Here is an 18,303-nt window from a genome sequence, read left to right as displayed (position 1 = left end):
TTATTTATTTACCCCATTTCTGCCCCCTTGCTTCGTGTCTGCCATGTTTCTCTGGCTGCCTCTGCTCCTGCAGCTAGGGAAGAAGGAAGGCTGCTCCACCCAGTAAGCGAGTGAGCGAGGATGGATGAGAGGGTGAGGATGGGTGGCAGCAGCAGCAGGAGCTTGGAAGAGGCGACCATGCTCCTGTTTCTTCTGCCGCTCCAGCCGGCCACGCCGGGAAACGTGGAGGACTCAGAAGAGGGGGTGGAGTCCTCCACGAGTCCCACCCAATCTTCCGAGCCCTCCATGTTTCCCGGCGTGGCCGGCTGGAGCAACGGCAGAAACAGGAGCCTGGCCGCCTCTTCCAGGCTCCTGCCTCCGCTGCCGCCTGTCCTAATTCTCTCACCCACCCTCCCTTGCTCTCTCGCTTACCGGGTGGAGTGGCCTTCCTTCTTCCCTGGCTGCAGGAGTAGAGGCAGCCAGAGCAACATGGTGGCACGGAGCAAAGGGTCCGCCGGTGCTGGTAGGAAAGGCTTCAATATCATGTATAAATATTAAAATTAAAATAGTGTTCCTACTTTGCGGATTTTCACTTATCGCGGGTGCTCCTGGAATGTAACACCCGCGATAAGTGCGGGAACACTGTATTATGATGTTTATTTTGTTCATCTATACCACGATTTTTCTCTCCATCAGGAGACTCATAGAGACTATTATCTGACTATATAATTTTATTTTATTTTCAGCTTAATTCTGCTCAAAAAGTTGCTATTTTCAGTTCCACAGAAAATAATACAAAATGGCACAGTGGGCAAACAAGATACACAGGCACCATTCATGTATGTTTGAAAACAACACTTGTTCCTCCTTTAGCCTTTGCAATCAATGCCATGCTTTTGCTTAGCAATTACAATGACCCAACAGCTTTGCTACAGTGTAAACACATTTTCCTACAGAAACATGCTTATGGATTGAGTAATCCTAACTATTCCCATTTCCCAGGAAGCCAAGTAACAAACCACAAGCAGGACACACCCTCCAGTCTCCTGCAGAGCCCCGCTGCTCTGTCGCCACCCCAGCCCACTGTTCAAAATGCCAAACATCTGCAGTTGGAATTCAGCAAAGTACTAAAAATTCCATTCAACCACACCAAGTGCTAAAGGCTCTGGAGTCTGCATCTTTGAAAACCCAATTCCAAACATTTGGCTGCAGTAAGGTATAACCTCTATCCCAGTGTGATTTGCTGATTCAGAGCAGATCAGAAAAATCAGCCTGTACTTTGTGATACATGATTAATAACCCTTGCTCTCGGCTAGGTTCAAGAGCACTCTACAGGCACCATTTTTTACAGGAGGTGGAGGGAAAAGACTCCTGGCGCTGCAGCAATCCTTGTCGACCAAGCAAAATCCAAAAGTAGTCTGGCATTTTGAGCAGCAGCCTCAAAGAAAATACTTGCCAGGTTACATTTCTAAAATAGAAGCAATTTTGTCACAGTTGCTAAGCAGACAGATTTAATCAGCACCAAATGTATCCCATTCAGATGTGCAAAAAAGAAATGTCCCCAAACTACACAGGAACCTAATGAGCACATTTCTTCTTCCTCCTTCTCAAATTTGATCTTAGGCAATATGGAATAATGTTTTGCAGGCTACTTGATGTGGTGGGTGAAATCTGGCAACTCTTCCGCCCATGTGCCAGGAACTGGTACTACATTTGTGTCCATCAGCTACAACTATTTCTTTCCTTCCTACAAACTTTCTGCAGAATGGCAGAGCCCACCACTTTTACCAGAACTGACACAAACATAATAAACATAAACAAAAGTTGGTTGGTATATTAGACAAATGTGTGAATTATGAATAAGAGCACTGAGCCAGAAGATCCTGTTTTGTCCCAAGCTCTAAATTCACCAATTGGTCTCAATAGCCACCTGAGAAAGGGACTGGGCAAGGCATACACACATAACTGGCCACATGCTGAAAGATGACAGCATGCATGACACATATTTTTGTCCAGGTGAATTCTTGATAATATGGCTGATGCTTTTTGACCCAGTACTGTGTGACCCCCATATCTTCAGGACTGACACCTGCAGATTCATTTACCCACATCTGACAAAATATGTTCTCTATTTTTGCTAGGTCTTCTGGTGTGAATCTATGGTATGCTTCCACCAAAAGTCATTGCTCAATAGGATTTGCTATTACTTACAGTTCTGTGTATCAACACAAAGTCGTGAAACATATCCTGGACTGTTCATATGAGACATTTATATATTATTCCTAATGTACTTAAATGCCTAAAAATTGAAGCAGGCAATGTGTATAATAGGTACTAAATGTATAAAAGAACACAATTTTAAAAATTATACAAAATATGCTAGTTGACGTATATTGCTCTAATGATTGGTACAGTAACGAATTTTAGCAGAGTTGTGTTACTGTTCAAAACATACAGAAGAAGAATCACAAGAAACTATATTTGAATTGATTATTGAAATCAGAGTTTCTCTGAGTGATTTAAATCACCTTGACGTTCATTTATTCTGTCAAGAGACACAAGAGTCTAGAAGACTAACAGACTTTACATTAAAACCTAGGTCCTCAGAAATCTCAAGACAATTTCTGTCTGACAGGTGACATTCCTGCTGAAGCAGAATAGAAAAAATGGGTCTCCTGAGCATGAACAGAGTTCTCCAGCTTAATTAGAAAATAAACTCTTACACAAAGCAATATGGACATACAAGTTCATCTTATGTATGAGAAGAGAGAAGAAAAGTGAGACTTTGCACGTTCTTTCTTTACTTCTAATTTAGACTAATTCCTAATCCTGGTAACTCTGAAAACAGAGCATGAAATCACCAGCCTTTTTAAAGATTTAGCAAAGACAGAGGGATATTTAGGAAGAATTACAAGAATACACAAACTACATGGAATCCAGAAACATAATATATTAAGACAAATTATGTTTTATGTGTAGGTTTTTATACAATTAGGAAGTATGGTGTAGTAGTACGAGTTTTGGAACTCTAGAGGCCAGGGTCCCAATTCCTTTATAGCCATAGAAAACCACCAAGCGACCTTAGGCAAATCACACCTCATAATATGGTTCTTGGAGTCAAACAGATAGCATATAAGAATTCTTTAAATTAGTAGTTCAACTATCAAAAGTGGTAAGGAAGCGGTGGCATTTTGGGCTCTGTTTAAAACTATAAATAGGTGGATGACAGATCTAGGTTGAAAGCTGTTCATTTTTTTATGAATTAAGTAAATAAATAAAATCTTACAAATTACAAATTTGAGAAATATAAACGCCAAAATAGATTATTTCAGGAACAGGATATTATCTTGAGTCTACTCCCCCAAAAGAACTATACATATGACTGTATACATATGCATATCACATTCGAAGTCAGTTTCAGAAACTGATTTGCATCTCATTAGACTCTTTAGCATTTCACCCTAGGAACTAGGTACAAGCTGGCTTTAGCTAATGCTACATGTTGGGTTTTAATAATACCTATACTTCAGTATATTTAGAATTATAAACTCATTGTGCTACTCACAAATTCTAAAACTGAAAAAGTGATATACAAGCATCTACTATAAATCATAGTTGAGAGATAAATTTATTATATGACAAATATTATGTGTAGCATATTTCCATATGTTGAATGAACAGAATTAATTGTGAACAATCTGCTTGCAGTCAAAGCTGATCTCAGTCATGCAGTTATTGCAGAATGCACAATCCCAATGACGCATCCTGAAATACATAACTCTTCATAGCTGACATGGAAGTAATCAGATGACAGGAGGAAAGTCAATAGAGATGCATTCAGAGACTAGAAAGTGAGCAAAAATGAAATATACAGTCTGTAACTGTCTAGTAAACACACACTGTTTCAGCACAGACTAGCCATTCATCACATCCATTCCTTGGTTGTTGCAACTGCAGCAAGCAAGGGAAAGTCAAACATTTTTTTTTCTTTTCTGAAAAAGGGCCAAGAAGGCATTATGATTTACCGTGTAGAGCTCATTCAAGACCTTCATCAAATCTTCCTGGAGCTGCTGCCCAACTTCTTTGCTCTGTAACACAAAAGAAGCACATACAAAAAAAGGTCAATTGAAAGAAAACAAAACATTGAATAGTTCATGTAGGCATGATGAAATACTCACAAATACCACATAAATGACCATTATTCAAACTACCAAATCTTATAAACACTGAGTTCCAATTACACTCAAATTAAACAAACAGTTTTAATAAAATGAAATAAGCTGAACCTAAAGCCAGCCAAATGCTTACAGTGTCTGGTCAAAGTAAGCATTCAGCTGTGAAGAGGAAATTCTAGTCACTATCAAAGGCAGTTCATAGTTATACTTGATTCCACAGCTGTTTTCTGAACACTAGGTCAAAATAATGTTTAAAAAGAAGAAGTCAAAAGAATGGAATGATGGGAACAGGGTAGCACAGGAAACATGATAACCTTTACAATAATCAGACTTCAGATCTTGTCTCAAAGGAAAAGCTTGTATCTCAGTGATGCTAAAAAGACGTTTTAGCAGACAGCAAAACTTGGATAGTACGAATCCGGTCACCCCATGCTAGTTTGATGCAGGCTTTGGTCAACAATATGTCCAAAAGAACACAAGAATGTAAAACATATTATATGCTAACAGTTTGGAAATGTCATTATTACTCCTCCTCATCTCAGAATCCCTTAGTCAGCATGGCCAACAGTCAAAAAGATACACTTTCCAAGGTCTGCTTCAAGTACCATATTATTTGTTTTGGATAGAGGGAATTGAGGAAATGGAGTGCCCTGAAATCACTGATCACAGCTAATATCAGAGGAAATGTACAGCCAATTCCAAGTACCTTAGGGGAGATGGTGGCGGGATGCAAATAAAGTGTTGTTGTTTTTGTTGTTGTTGTTGTTGTTATTATTATCATAATCTCCACATGCATAATCTGGGTCATGGTGTGAGATAGTATGTTTTCTTCTTATTGAGCCTCACATACCCTTGTTGAAACATGTGTGGGTTTGCATACCACGAGGAGTTGGTCAGAGCTAAAAATGGGTTGAGTTATTGTGGTGACTGTACAGCAGTGTGTTAAAAACATTCATATGTTGAAAGACTGTCAGAATAAAAAATATTTATCTTGATGGAAGGATAGCCAAAAGGTAACCATTCTACCCGCTGTAGGAAAGGAGTTATAAAATTGAGGACACCACAAATAAGACAGTGTCTCACAATCCAACCAGATGTGTCCACAAAAGTGGTAGAACTTAGTGAATGGCATCTTTGGGGATCTCAGGGCCCAGACAGTCTCAGCTAGGGAGAGACTAAATAAAATAGGGTTTATAGCTCATAACCAATATCATGAATTGTACACAAAAACAGACCAGAAGTTAGTGGAGCTATTGCAAAAAAGGAAGCCGTGTGCTCCCTAGAGACAACTCTGTCTGTTATCAGCGGAAGTTTCTAAACACTCTTCAAAGGCATCCTCACACAAAACATGTTATATAGGGTGCAATTTAGCTTGTTTCACCAAGGTTAGGTGTGACATATCTAGGAACAGACTGAATTGAAAGTCATATCCAGAAGGAACCTTATGCTGTGAACCTGGATCTTCAGAGGAAGTACAGTGTCATTCAGCACAGGATGAATTTCTCTACGATGACCTGCCTTTTGACCGACCAGGAAGACCACTGTCTTGTTTGGATTAAGATTCCATTTGTTTATTGTTATCCAATTTATTACTAGTGACAAGCACCAGTTTAGAACTGAAACATCTTCCTTGGAATTCGATGTAAGAGTTGGGTGCCATCACAAACTGGTAGCATTCACCCCAAACCATAAAGGACTCCACAGATCAGCAGTTAACAAACTGAACAGGAATCCCCCAGCCTTACCCTCTAAGCTCAAACCTTGAGGAAAGAATGGCTCCATTGTAACACAGTACCCCAAAGTCCCATCCCAAGATGCAAAAGGTTGATAGTAGTGAAAGCTGCTGAGAGATCAGCAAAACCAACAGTCATGGCCAACACCCTCATGGCCAATACCCTCATAGCAAATACCACTCACCAAGGCAATCAAACCAGCCCCTATCCCATAACCAGGCCTAAAACTAGATTGAAATAATCCAAATTAAATACAGGAACTCTTGAGGCTGGGTTTTACAAAATCAGCAAAGTCACTATGAAATTTGACTGAGGTCTACCAGAAGTCTTTATATTAGATTCTCCAAACCTGCTCTTCATGGAACTATTACACACTATTGGCTTTAAGTATGCCAGAGAGCGGGTGGAAGGAATTTCTTTATAGGAGTAGGGAGGGGTAGTGATCACATTTTCTATTTATTTTATATAAACTATTTATGTAAACTAGTTTTATATATCCTCTGTCATAAATTGTGGCTTTTTTTTCAGACCACCAGGTAATCAGGAATATTAGTTACAAAATCTGCTTAATATGATCACCATATTTCAGAAAGCAAAGTTTTGCTTTGTCACAACATGCACAGACTGTGTTTATAAGACCTGCTCAATCTTATTATAGAATCCCATCCCACTGCCAAAATAGAACACAAAAGAAACCCCACCCAATGTACTTTATATCCATACACAGTCAAGTCTCAGCATGCCTCTCAGGACACAGCGACGAGATTATCATCAGTTGACAATACTGTCAAAACTATTTTTAACAGCAAAAAATAATAATATGTAGCCGAACTAATACTTCATAGTAAGCAACACCCAGATTTCTAAACTGTCCACTTAAAACTGAAGGCAATATGATTTTTAAATTGTGTTGTCGAAGACTTTCATGGCTGGAATCACAGGGTTGTTGTGTGTTTTCCGGGCTGTATGACCATGTTCCAGAAGTATTCTCTCCAGACATTTTGCCCATATCTATGGCAGGCATCTTCAGAAGTTGTGAGGATATATCTATATATATAAATGAGTGATGGCATCACGGCAACCCACAAAACAACAAAACTACAGGCCCCCCAACCTCGAAATTTGACAACACAACCCATCATCCACGGCTCCAGGAAGATACAACAAAAAGAAAAGAAAAATAAAGTCCTAATTAGAGGGAGAGCAATAATTGTTTTTATCCAATTGCTGCCAGTTTAGAGGGCTAATCTCTGCCCACTTGGTTTCCTAGCAACTAATTCAGCCAAGGGACAGCCAGGGTTCAGTTAGGGGACAGGCAGATTTAGGCCTCACTTACGCTTCTTCCACAGATTATCTAATTTGCACTGGATTATATGGCAGTGTAGACTCAAGGCCCTTCCACACAGCTATATAACCCATTTATAATCTTATATTATCTGCTTTGCACTGGATTATCTTGAGTCCACTACCATATAATCCACTTCAGTGTGCATTTTATACAGCTGTGAAGAAGGGGCCTCTTATAATCCAGTTCTAAACAGATAATATAAGATTATCAATATGCAGTAGAGTCTCACTTATCCAACATAAACAGGCCGGCAGGATAAGTGAACATGTTGGATAATAAGAAGGGATTTAGGAAAAGCCAATTAAACATCAAATTAGGTAATCGTTATACAAATTAAGCATCAAAACATCATATTATACAACAAATTTGACAGAAAAAGTAGTTCAATGCTCAGTAATGCTATGTTGTAATTACAGTAGAGTCTCATTTATCCAACACTCGCTTATCCAATGTTCTGGATTATCCAATGCATTTTTGGAGTCAATGTTTTCAATATATTGTGATATTTTGGTGCTAAATTCATAAATACAGTAATTACTACATAGCATTACTGCGTATTGAACTACTTTTTCTACCAAATTTGTTGTCTAACATGATGTTTTGGTGCTTCGTTTGTAAAATCATAACCTAATTTGATGTTTAATAGGCTTTTCCTTAATGCCTCCTTATTATCCAACATATTCGCTTATCCAACATTCTGCCAGCCCGTTTATGTTGGATAAGTGAGACTCTACTGTACTGGATTTACAAATTTACCACTAAAATATCACAATGAATTTAAAACACGGACTACAAAAACATTGCTTATGAAAAGGCAGACTGCGTTGGATAATCCAGAACATTGTATAAGCGAATGTTGGATAAGTGAGATTCTACTTTAATATGAAATAATTACTGGGATAGAATAATGCAGAACAATATAATCTCTAAAACCAGGACAGTAAATAAAGACCAACAGTCTGAAAGCAGGAAAATTGGAAATTCCACAAAGGAAACAATCAGGGCCAGCTAACACCTCCCAAGAAAGGATTCTTCCAGAAAGGAAGCTGAGAAGGGAGTGAAGCACTGTGTATTACCAAAGTCATTATTACTATTATTATTATTATTATTATTGTGTTGCAGTCAACCGTGAAAATGAATACAATCTGGTTCCAAGTATTCAAAAACACTAAAATCAGAATATATAAAAATTAATGTGGTATAATAAAACAGAACAATACAATCTCTAAAATCAGAACACTAAATAAAGAACAACACTCTGAAAACAGGGGAATTCCACACAGGAAACAATCAGGGCCAGCTAACACCTCCCAACAAAATATTCCCATCATCAAAGTCTGGCAAATCCTCTGTTTTCTCAGGGCCACAGACAGTAGAAGCACATAAAATATCGCAAAGAACACCACTCTGAAAACAAGGGAATTCCAGACAGGAAACAATCAGGGCCAGCTAACACCTCCCCACAAAAAATTCACTCGGGGAGGAAACAGCCAGGCTTTAAAGCTGCAAGGCCATTACATCCTAATAATTTTTCCTAATTTCAGCATTCATACTTGCCTCCAACAGACAAAAAAAAAAACAATCAGAAATATTGTATATTCACAACCTTTAAGAAATAATATTCCCTAATGGCGCAGCGTGTTAAAGCGCTGACCTGCTGAACTTCTGGACCGAAAGGCCACAGGTTTGAATTGGGGGAGCGGAGAGAGCCCCCACTGTTGTCCCAGCTTCTGCCAAGCCAGAAGTTCGAAAACATGCCAATGTGAGTGCATCAATAGGTACTGCTCCGGCGGGAAGGTAACGCCACTCCATGCAGTCATCCCACATGACCTTGGAGGAGTCTACGGACAACGCTGGCTCTTCGGCTTAGAAATGGAGATGAGCCCCAACCCCCAGAGTCAGACACGACTGGACTTAATATCGGGGGGAATCGTTTACCCTTTACCTTAACTACCACCAATTCCTCAATACTTTATTTCCCATACTACCAGACTTCACCACAGCAACGCGTGGCCGGGCACAGCTAGTGTGTTTGTGTGTATGTATGTATGTGTATGTGTGTGTGTGTGTGTGTGTGTGTGTGTGTGTGTGTGTGTATATATATTCTGAAACATGGTCATACAGCCTGGAAAACACACAACAACGTCGATTTTTAAATTTACTTAATTTAGTATTATTATTTATTATGTTTATTTATATCCCACTTTTTCTCTCCATATGGAGACTGAAAGCGACTCACAATTAAAAGCATTACAATAAAACGTAAAATATACAAATATACAAATATTAAAACAGTATTAAACATAATTAATATTAAAACAAATTAGGTTATATCCGTAAAAGCATATAAAATCACAGCAGCCCCTGACATGATTTTAAAAACCTTCTTATTTAACTGCCTGTTTGACTAAAAAGATTTTAGCATGCCGCTGAAAGGACAGCAGGGAAGGGGCTATTCTGGCTTCCCTGGACAGGGAATTCCACAGTTAAGGGGCAGCCACCGAGAAGGCCCGCTCTCTAGTTTTCACCAACCGAGCTTGAGATGGAGGTGGGACTGAGAGAAGGGCTTCTCCCAAGGATCTCAGGGCCTGGCAGGTTCGTAAAAGGGGATGAGGTCAGCCAAATAGCATGGGCCTGAACCTTCTAAGGCTTTAAAGGTCATAACCAGCACTTTGAACTGTGTCCTAAAACAGACTGGCAGCCAGTGGTGCTGCTACAGTGGGGAGGGGGGGGGGTGTCTGCTCCCTGTAGCCAGGCCCAGTGAACAACCTGGCTGCAGCTCTTTGGACCAGCTTAAGTTTCAGCTGGTATTATTAGAATGAATGTAAAACAAATAAAGGAACATCACACAAACGTAGGGGACTGATAAATTAGGCTGTAGGAGGGTATACATTCTATTTCCCATTCTCATTTTGTTGCTGTTGTTGCTGCTATATCTCACCTTTTTCCCGGTTTCGGACTCAAGGAGCCTACAACAAATTAAAAACCTGCATACCTAAACATGTATAAAGTCCCAAAGTGAAAAGATGTTTTAAAATACACTTATATTAGTTGAAAGGGGTTCATCTTTTCTGGTACATGTAATAGCCTAATAAAACAGTTTCCATGGACAGAATAAATGAACATCTAAAACATAATTAGTATCTCTCGACTTACCACAAAAACAAAAAACACTGTCCTCCAAACTTTATGTTGCCTTTCACCATCTTTTCATTCATGCTTTTACTGTCCCATTAAGGTAGATTATGTATATTGGTCTTAGCCCTGTAAATGAGTTCATAACATGAAGGATAGGTTGGTCTACAACTACATATTGAATCATGAATGAAAAATACACTCCCAGATGATTTCAGCGTTTCAGTATTCTTAAAAATGGTAGAGAAAAGGTATTAATCATTAATAGACATGCCAGAAAGAAAGCCTGCTAAAAGTCTATTTAGAAATTTATTCATTTATTTATTTACTTCATTTATTTACTTCATTTTCCACCCCAGAGGGGACTCTAGGCAGCTTACAAACATTAAAATACAGTAGAGTCTCACTTATCCAAGCTAAACGGGCCGGCAGAAGCTTGGATAAGCGAATAACTTGGATAATAAGGACGGATTAAGGAAAAGCCTATTAAACATCAAATTAGGTTATGATTTTACAAATTAAGCACCAAAACATCCTGTTATACAACAAATTGGACAGAAAAGGTAGTTCAATACGCAGTAATGTTATGATGTAATTACTGTACTTATGAATTTAGCACCAAAATATCATGATATATTGAAAACATTGCCTACAAAAATGGCTTGGATTATCCAGAGGCTTGGATAAGCGAGGCTTGGATTAGTGAGACTCTACTGTACATCTCAACAACATATCAACAATCTAAGCATGAACAATTAAAACACATATCAATCAATTAAACAGATTAAAACCAAATAAAATAAAATGCCAACTCATGATCTCATAACCTTCAGAAAGGGCTAAATGCCCAGAGGAGAAAGAAAACTACAACTGCTGATCCCACCCTTGACATTCCAGGTACAATGACCCTCAATATCCCCACATTAAACATGGATTCCTGCAAAGAAGGTTCTGCTCATTTCTCTGGATACATATATAAAAAAGATTCCAGTGTAACTAGGGAGCTGATAATACAGAGTTTCCATATTGCTGAATATGATGATTAATTGCACATCTCTGTGAAGAAATGTGGTTCCATTCACCCTTCGCATATACAGCCTTACAAAGGAGGAAAATTTCTGAATAAACCTTATGTGTAGGTTGGTAGGGATGAGGGAGAGGGCCTTCTCGGTGGTGGCCCTGAGGAGGCAGGGTACAAAAATGAAGTTGTTGTTATTATTATTATTATTATTATTATTATTATTATTATTATTATTGTTGTTATTATTAAGTTATTATCAGCAAAGGTTAAAGAGCCTGAGTTCCATGGGATAGGTTTTTAAAAAATTGTGTTAGAAGCAAGCAAGTTGCTTCTGGTGTGAGAGAATCAGCTGTCTACAGAGACGTTGCCCTGGGGACACCCAGATGTGTTACCATCCTGTGGGAAGCTTCTCTCATGTCCCCACATGGGAAGCTGGGGATGACAGATGGGAGCTCACCCCATCTCGCTGATCTTCAGGTCAGCGGTTCAAATGGCACAAGAGTTTAACTCACTGCACCACTGCAGCATGGGATAGATACTGAACTGGAACAGGCACAGATTCATTTGTAGTTCATTTGATTTGCCTGTTCTTTGGTGTGTGCACTCTGCCTTAAAATGTCGGACACTTTGGCAACCTAGAACAACTGGCAAGTTTGTTTATCCTCTAGAAAGAATTGCAGTATGTCTCTAAGACACACACAGAGGCAAGCATGCACATTGTACTGTATTGCTACTGTTAGACAACACATTTGCCTTTCTTCTTTCCAGGCACAGCTGTTAACTGTTCTCAGACATCATTTTCACTTTCAAAGCAATTGTGTCAAGGAACAAGAAATTGCTATTTATATTTACTAAACAACAGCATTTAATACTTGTCCTATTATGCAATGACAGGGCTCAACTGCATAGTCTTGGAAAACAGTGGAGCTGATAAAACAGCAATTAAATCTAGAAAGATATTTCCTTTCTTCCCAATATCCATTCTGAGAAGTTTCCTTGAACAGGCTGCTGAAATTATTATGACTGGCTGCTTTAAGGCCTGGCACCCTATGGAGACTGGCATTGTGTTCAATAAGCAATATGAAATTCTACATAATTTAAAATGAAAGAGGTCTTTGGAAATCCAAAGCATTTTTGACACTGAGACACAGTTAACAATCACTGTTTTGTAACCCTCACCCAAGATTACTACTCTGTGTAAAAGGAATTGGAACACTGGTACTCTGATCTACCGAATGCCCTACACTATATCCTTTAAAAATATAATTGCCAGACTTAAAGCATGACAGAGAAGGAATTTGGCCATGCCAGGAAAAAATCTCTGACTGAAATGCTGACCAGGACAAAGGGACAATTATTTATTGCATGAAACCTGGTAAGAATCTCACCCCTCTTCCTGCTGCCTCAAACAGAAGCTGGCTCTTTCCTACAATACAATAATGGAAAAGTAATTTGGGGGTGGGAGCCAGGAGGCAAAAGGGAATGAAAGTAGAATAAGATAACTTCACTGTAAGCAAACAGGGTGCATATCTGTAATGTTTCATTTGGAATTCCCCCAACAGCTTGGTAGGAAACTGTCTAAACAGGAAAGAGACCTTGGAGTTCTGGCGGAAAGCTCAATGAAAATGTCAAATCAATGTACAGCAGCTGTGGAAAAGGCAGCTCCCATCCTAGGGATTATTAGGAAAAGGACTGCCAAATATTGCATGGCAGGGGGTTGGACTGGTTGGCCCATGTGGTATCTTCTAACTCTATGATTCTATGATTGTAATGTTTTCAAAATCTACACTGCAATCTCATTTGGAATAAGGTATAGACTCAACTCACTGTATGAGAGCTGAAAATATGAAGAATCAAGCAAACCATAATGATTGAAAGGGATGACACACCTTCACTTGGGGATGGCAGATTGAAAACTAGAGCTAGATCATAGATGTGTAGGAAAAGACATTTTTTAAAATAGTCACATAACCAGGAAACAAGAAATGCCTGCTAAAACTCCCGCTTTTACAAAGCCTTTGAAGATATAACTATCTCAGTTATTAGGGCAACACTATCTTTACTCTAAGGAAAGGCCAATGCATTTGGCATTTCTTTTTTAAAGTACAAACATGTTTAAAGGGAAGGAGAAACGGTATGGGTTTAAACATTTATTTATGGTTTGGGGAAATGGAGAAAGACATTGTTTCTTCGCCAATAATACTGAAGCTTGAGACCATCCAATGAAAAAAAGGAGAAAAGTCTACTTCAGAAACAGAGGACAGAAAAAAGAAAGAACGTCTTACACATTGCAGTTAATTTATGGAATTCACTATCACAAGGTATATCAGCAATAGATGGGTTTAAAAAGAAAAACTCATTGGTCAATCCACACCCGTAATGGCTACATGCAATCGTACTAATCAAAGGTGGTATATATATTGAGTACCAATTACTGTAAGGTAACATTGTGTGTAGCTTTATGCAGAAACACTAAGTTGCCCATGATGAACACAGCAACATCTTTCCATTCAGAGGTAATCAGGAAGAGTTCTACTGGATGTGAGTACACCCAGGGTTCTGTTGTTCCTAGTGGTCACGCTGCTGCCTCTGAAAAGCCCTCTAATATAATAACATAACAACAATTTATAAAAAGAATTAGTAGCTAAAGTTTTGAATTTCCCTCATCTAGCTTGAAACCACTACCTCTCTGGGTGCATCTACCAGGTGGAATCCTGGTATTAGCAGCTTACTGTGGCACTGGGGAGGGCTAAAGACCTTATAAAACTATAACTCCCATGATTCTATAGCATTCAGCCTTGGCAGTAAAAGTGGTGTCAAACTCCATTCATTTTACAGTATAGATGCATCACCTGAGTCTAAAACTCTGTGGGTGTGGTCTCTCTCTCATACACACACAGTAGTTTAGTACAGATGAGGCAAGGGTTAACCTAGAAGATACAGATTTGGATTCTTGTGTCCTTAACCCTTATTAACCAGAAATACTTAAGAAGCAGAATTGAAAATGTTAATTGTGGTTACGTATTGGCTTTTAATTTTCAATTTGATTTGTTTTGCTCTCTTCTTTACTATTAATGTTATTATTATGTTATTATTAAAGTTATATATGTTTTATTTTTCCTAGTGCCTTGGGAATGATAATGGAATGGCTAGATAAAACAAGTATCATGATCAAGCATAATAAGCATACATGGGCTTTTTCTGCAATGCTGATATACTGTATCATTTTTTAAAATTTGATACATCCCAAAAATTAACAAATTTTTGCAATACATGTCTTATTTCAGTATACATAATACCAAAAGTAACTAATGCTTAAATGACATTTTAAACGATCCTTTGAAATGTATCACCACACCCTGCCCTCCCCCCTGGAACAGCAATTCAAAATATTATTTTTGTATCATTTTAACCGTGTGGAACGCCTGGTTCAAGGTGGTGTATCTTTCGTCTCCGTCTATTTTGTCAATTAGCACTGACCATTTCCTGAACCAGTCTTGTTCTTTTAGGCTATTTGTATATTTTCTTTTCCTTTGATTAATGAAGTCATTAATTATATATTCTGATATATAAGACCACCAAGTTTCTACATTCCATTTTGTCTCATTCCTCCATCCTTGGGCTATTGTGACTTGTATTGCGGCTGTAATATATTTTAGGATCTCGGTCCAACTATTGTTATCATCCTTTACCTTTATTGTGAGAGACATTTATCTGGCTTTGTCCCATATTAATTCTTTCCCTATTATTTATTCCATTACTTTTCTTATTTTACTATAAAAGATCTGAATTTTTCTACAGTCCCACCACATGTGGGAGAATGAGCCTATTCCCCCACATTTGTGCCAACACTTGTTCGAGGTATTTCCTGTTATGTGTGCTAATTGGAGGGGGGTACTGTACCATTTAGAGATTATTTTCCTTTTTGTTTCTTTGATCCTTATAAGATTAATTTTATGAATACAGTAGAGTCTCACTTATCCAAGCCTCGCTTATCCAAGTTTCTGGATTATCCAAGCCATTTTTGTAGTCAATGTTTTCAATATATCGTGATATTTTGGTGCTAAATTCGTAAATACAGTAATTACAACATAACATTACTGCGTATTGAACTGCTTTTTCTGTCAAATTTGTTGTAAAACATGATGTTTTAGTGCTTAATTTGTAAAATCATAACCTAATTTGATGTTTAATAGGCTTTTCCTTAATCCCTCCTTTTCAAGATATTTGCTTATCCAAGCTTCTGCCGGCCCGTTTAGCTTGGATAAGTGAGATTCTACTGTATTATCGATCCAAGACCCGATTAGTTTCTCAGTAAAGTTTTTTTTACTGTTTCCAGTTCTCTATAAGCATTGTCTTTGTGTTATAAGTTAAGGTGATTAGTTCGTCATACCATAGCCCAGTCATTTCTTTATCTATTTCTAATTTCCTTCCAATTATTCTATCCAGTGGGATTTTACCTGCTTCTCTTCTTTTCATGGCCTGAGCCTTACTGGACAAACCTAACCATGGTATCCAGTTCCCTTGACCACATTTATCTTTTATTTTATCCCACTTTAATATTTCTCCATTGGGGTCCAGGAGGTCCCTAATCCTTTTAATACTATTTTCCTTCAGAGCCCTAATTATATTCCTGAATGTCTTATCCTTATTTTCCAATGTTTCTAATGGGAAAGGGTCAATTTTATTTATTTGTAATTTAATTTACCATTTTTTCCATATTGACAACATTGTTAAGCAAGGGCCTGCTTTTATGTTCTCTAGGTCTTTTCTTTCTATTCTCTCTCCCATTGACGTTCCCTTTTGCTTCCTTTTCTATTTGTACCCATTTTTTTGACCCTTCCAATTTGAATTTTAGTAACTTTGCTAGTTGACTTGCCTCATAGTATATTCCTAACGAGGGAGCCCCCCATCCACCCATTTCTTGTTTACTATAATATAGGAAGTTAGCAAATAGTCACTGTTGAATGTTTTTATATTGTGGAATGATAATTTAAATTGTAAGTCGCTCGGAGCACTCTGGTGGAGAGCGACTAATTAAGAAATAAAGTGAAGTGAAGTTTTTGTTTCCTCCCACTATCCATTTTTTGATAGAGTTATCCCACTTCTTCAACAAATTGATAGGGATATTCACCGGGAGGGTTTGGAACAAGAATAAGAACTTGGGCAAGATCTTCATCTTGTAAATTTTTAGCCTTGTGGATATATGTCAGAATTTCTTTCCCCATGAGATGATTTGTTTGCTTACATTTTTCCATAGATGATTGTAGTTCATTGAAATAATATTACTGATATTTTTTGGTATATCTACACCCAGGTCTTTCATCTTCTTATTCCCCAATTTTACTCCCATGATGTTTTGAATCTTCTTAAGTTCTTCCCATGTTAGATTTTTATGTAGTATCTCTGATTTCCCTAAATTAATTGTGAGGCCCGAGATATACTGTATCATGATGAGTATCTTCCTAAAGACAGAAAAATGAACAATAAGTTTTAGGAATTCTAAAAAAGACGTTAATGTTACCTAACTAAAACCCTATTCAATGAATCAAGTTTTAAAACTTGATGCAAAAGTAGGAGCAAAGCCAAGGTGAATACTATACTGCTAAGTCCATGAACAAGTAGGAATTTCAACTCTGGACTCCTAAAGTTCAGTCCAGAAAAAAATGTGCTATATGCAGAATACACTGGGGCTTTTCGAAACACATTTTTCAAATATGTCTTGTAAAAACAATTTTTTCACATGGTCCCAAAATATATAAAATTATTGAAAAACATGAGAATATGAGAAAGGATGGAAGGCAAGCTGGCAAAAATGAACTCTGCTCCACAACTGGCCACAAAAGCATATTTGATCTGAAGTAATTTCTGCTAATGCCAAAGGCAAGTTAGCACATAACTGGACTGAAAGTGACAAAACTTGCCAAGTTTACTGTAAGATAGCATTTGACATATACTGTTTCTAGGTCAGAAAATTTATTTGGAACTGCCAAATACAGCAGAATGAGTGCATGAGTGTTATGTATAGCACTGCTTTACTATGTGATGCAAGGGCCATGCCAAATATGTGTTAAAAGTGATAGCAGAAACATCTGCTGTATGAACATTGGGAATATATTTCTTTCAATAATATATTTGTGAATTGACTTTATATGGAGTGGGTATTATCAAAGCAAACTGGAGGTTTATTACTTTCAGATTATTCTAGTGTTGTTTTATTTTAAAATTTTAGTAATCATACAAAGACTATTTTTAAAACAAAAGTTATGAAGCCAAAAGAATGATGGGAGGGGATACTCATTACTTCTTCCTTCTTTTCCATGCTGCTTTTTAAACATTTTGTGGTTTTGAAAGAAAATTGATATTGGGAATGGTACTTCAACTTAAACAAGCTTCAACTTTTTGTTGTTTATGATGAAATAATTGAGCCCAATTCTCAGTTATCACCAGTAATTTTTTTATCATAAAAAACAATTATTACATAATTCAGATATGCTAGAACCATTCCTTTGCTGAAATAGTAACAATGAAGTAGCCCCTTATGTCTTTAAGATATGGCAGAAGCTTTGTTTGGGGAAAAGTTCACAAAGACTTTCCCCAGATACTAACTATGGATTGGAGATCACACATTACATCTGCATCAAATTCTTAACAATTGTTTACATGACTCAAGCTCTTGCTTTGGAATCAAAGCCTCAAGTTATCAAAAAGCACCATAGGTTGGCTCAGGATTTCCTAACAAAACAGTTTAGCTCAGATTACAAAGGACAGAAACATTAATAAGAAATTGTGAGGGAACAAACGTAATCTAATTGTAAATGATTTTCCTGATTGATCACTTCCCTGCAGTATAGTCAGGCAAAGAAGTCTTTAAATTCAGCTAGATTCTTTGTTCCAGGGGAATTCCCACAG

At 37.8% G+C, this 18,303-nt stretch overlaps 1 protein-coding gene across 6 annotated transcripts in view; it reads right to left on the bottom strand.

The window, feature by feature from the left end:
• srgap2 (SLIT-ROBO Rho GTPase activating protein 2) overlaps positions 1-18,303 on the bottom strand; it is a 286,112-nt gene that overhangs the window by 91,806 nt on the left and 176,003 nt on the right. For all 6 annotated transcript variants that reach the window (XM_062978583.1, XM_062978584.1, XM_062978586.1 and 3 more), the window contains one exon: positions 4,005-4,067. In XM_062978583.1, coding sequence (XP_062834653.1) covers positions 4,005-4,067 — 63 coding nt within the window. The remainder of the gene's footprint in view (positions 1-4,004; positions 4,068-18,303) is intronic.

Source organism: Anolis carolinensis, chromosome 4, assembly GCF_035594765.1.
Source record: "Anolis carolinensis isolate JA03-04 chromosome 4, rAnoCar3.1.pri, whole genome shotgun sequence".
NCBI lineage: Eukaryota > Metazoa > Chordata > Lepidosauria > Squamata > Dactyloidae > Anolis > Anolis carolinensis.
The sequence above is the reverse complement of the archived record's forward strand: the minus strand, read 5'-3'. Positions and strand labels throughout refer to the sequence as shown.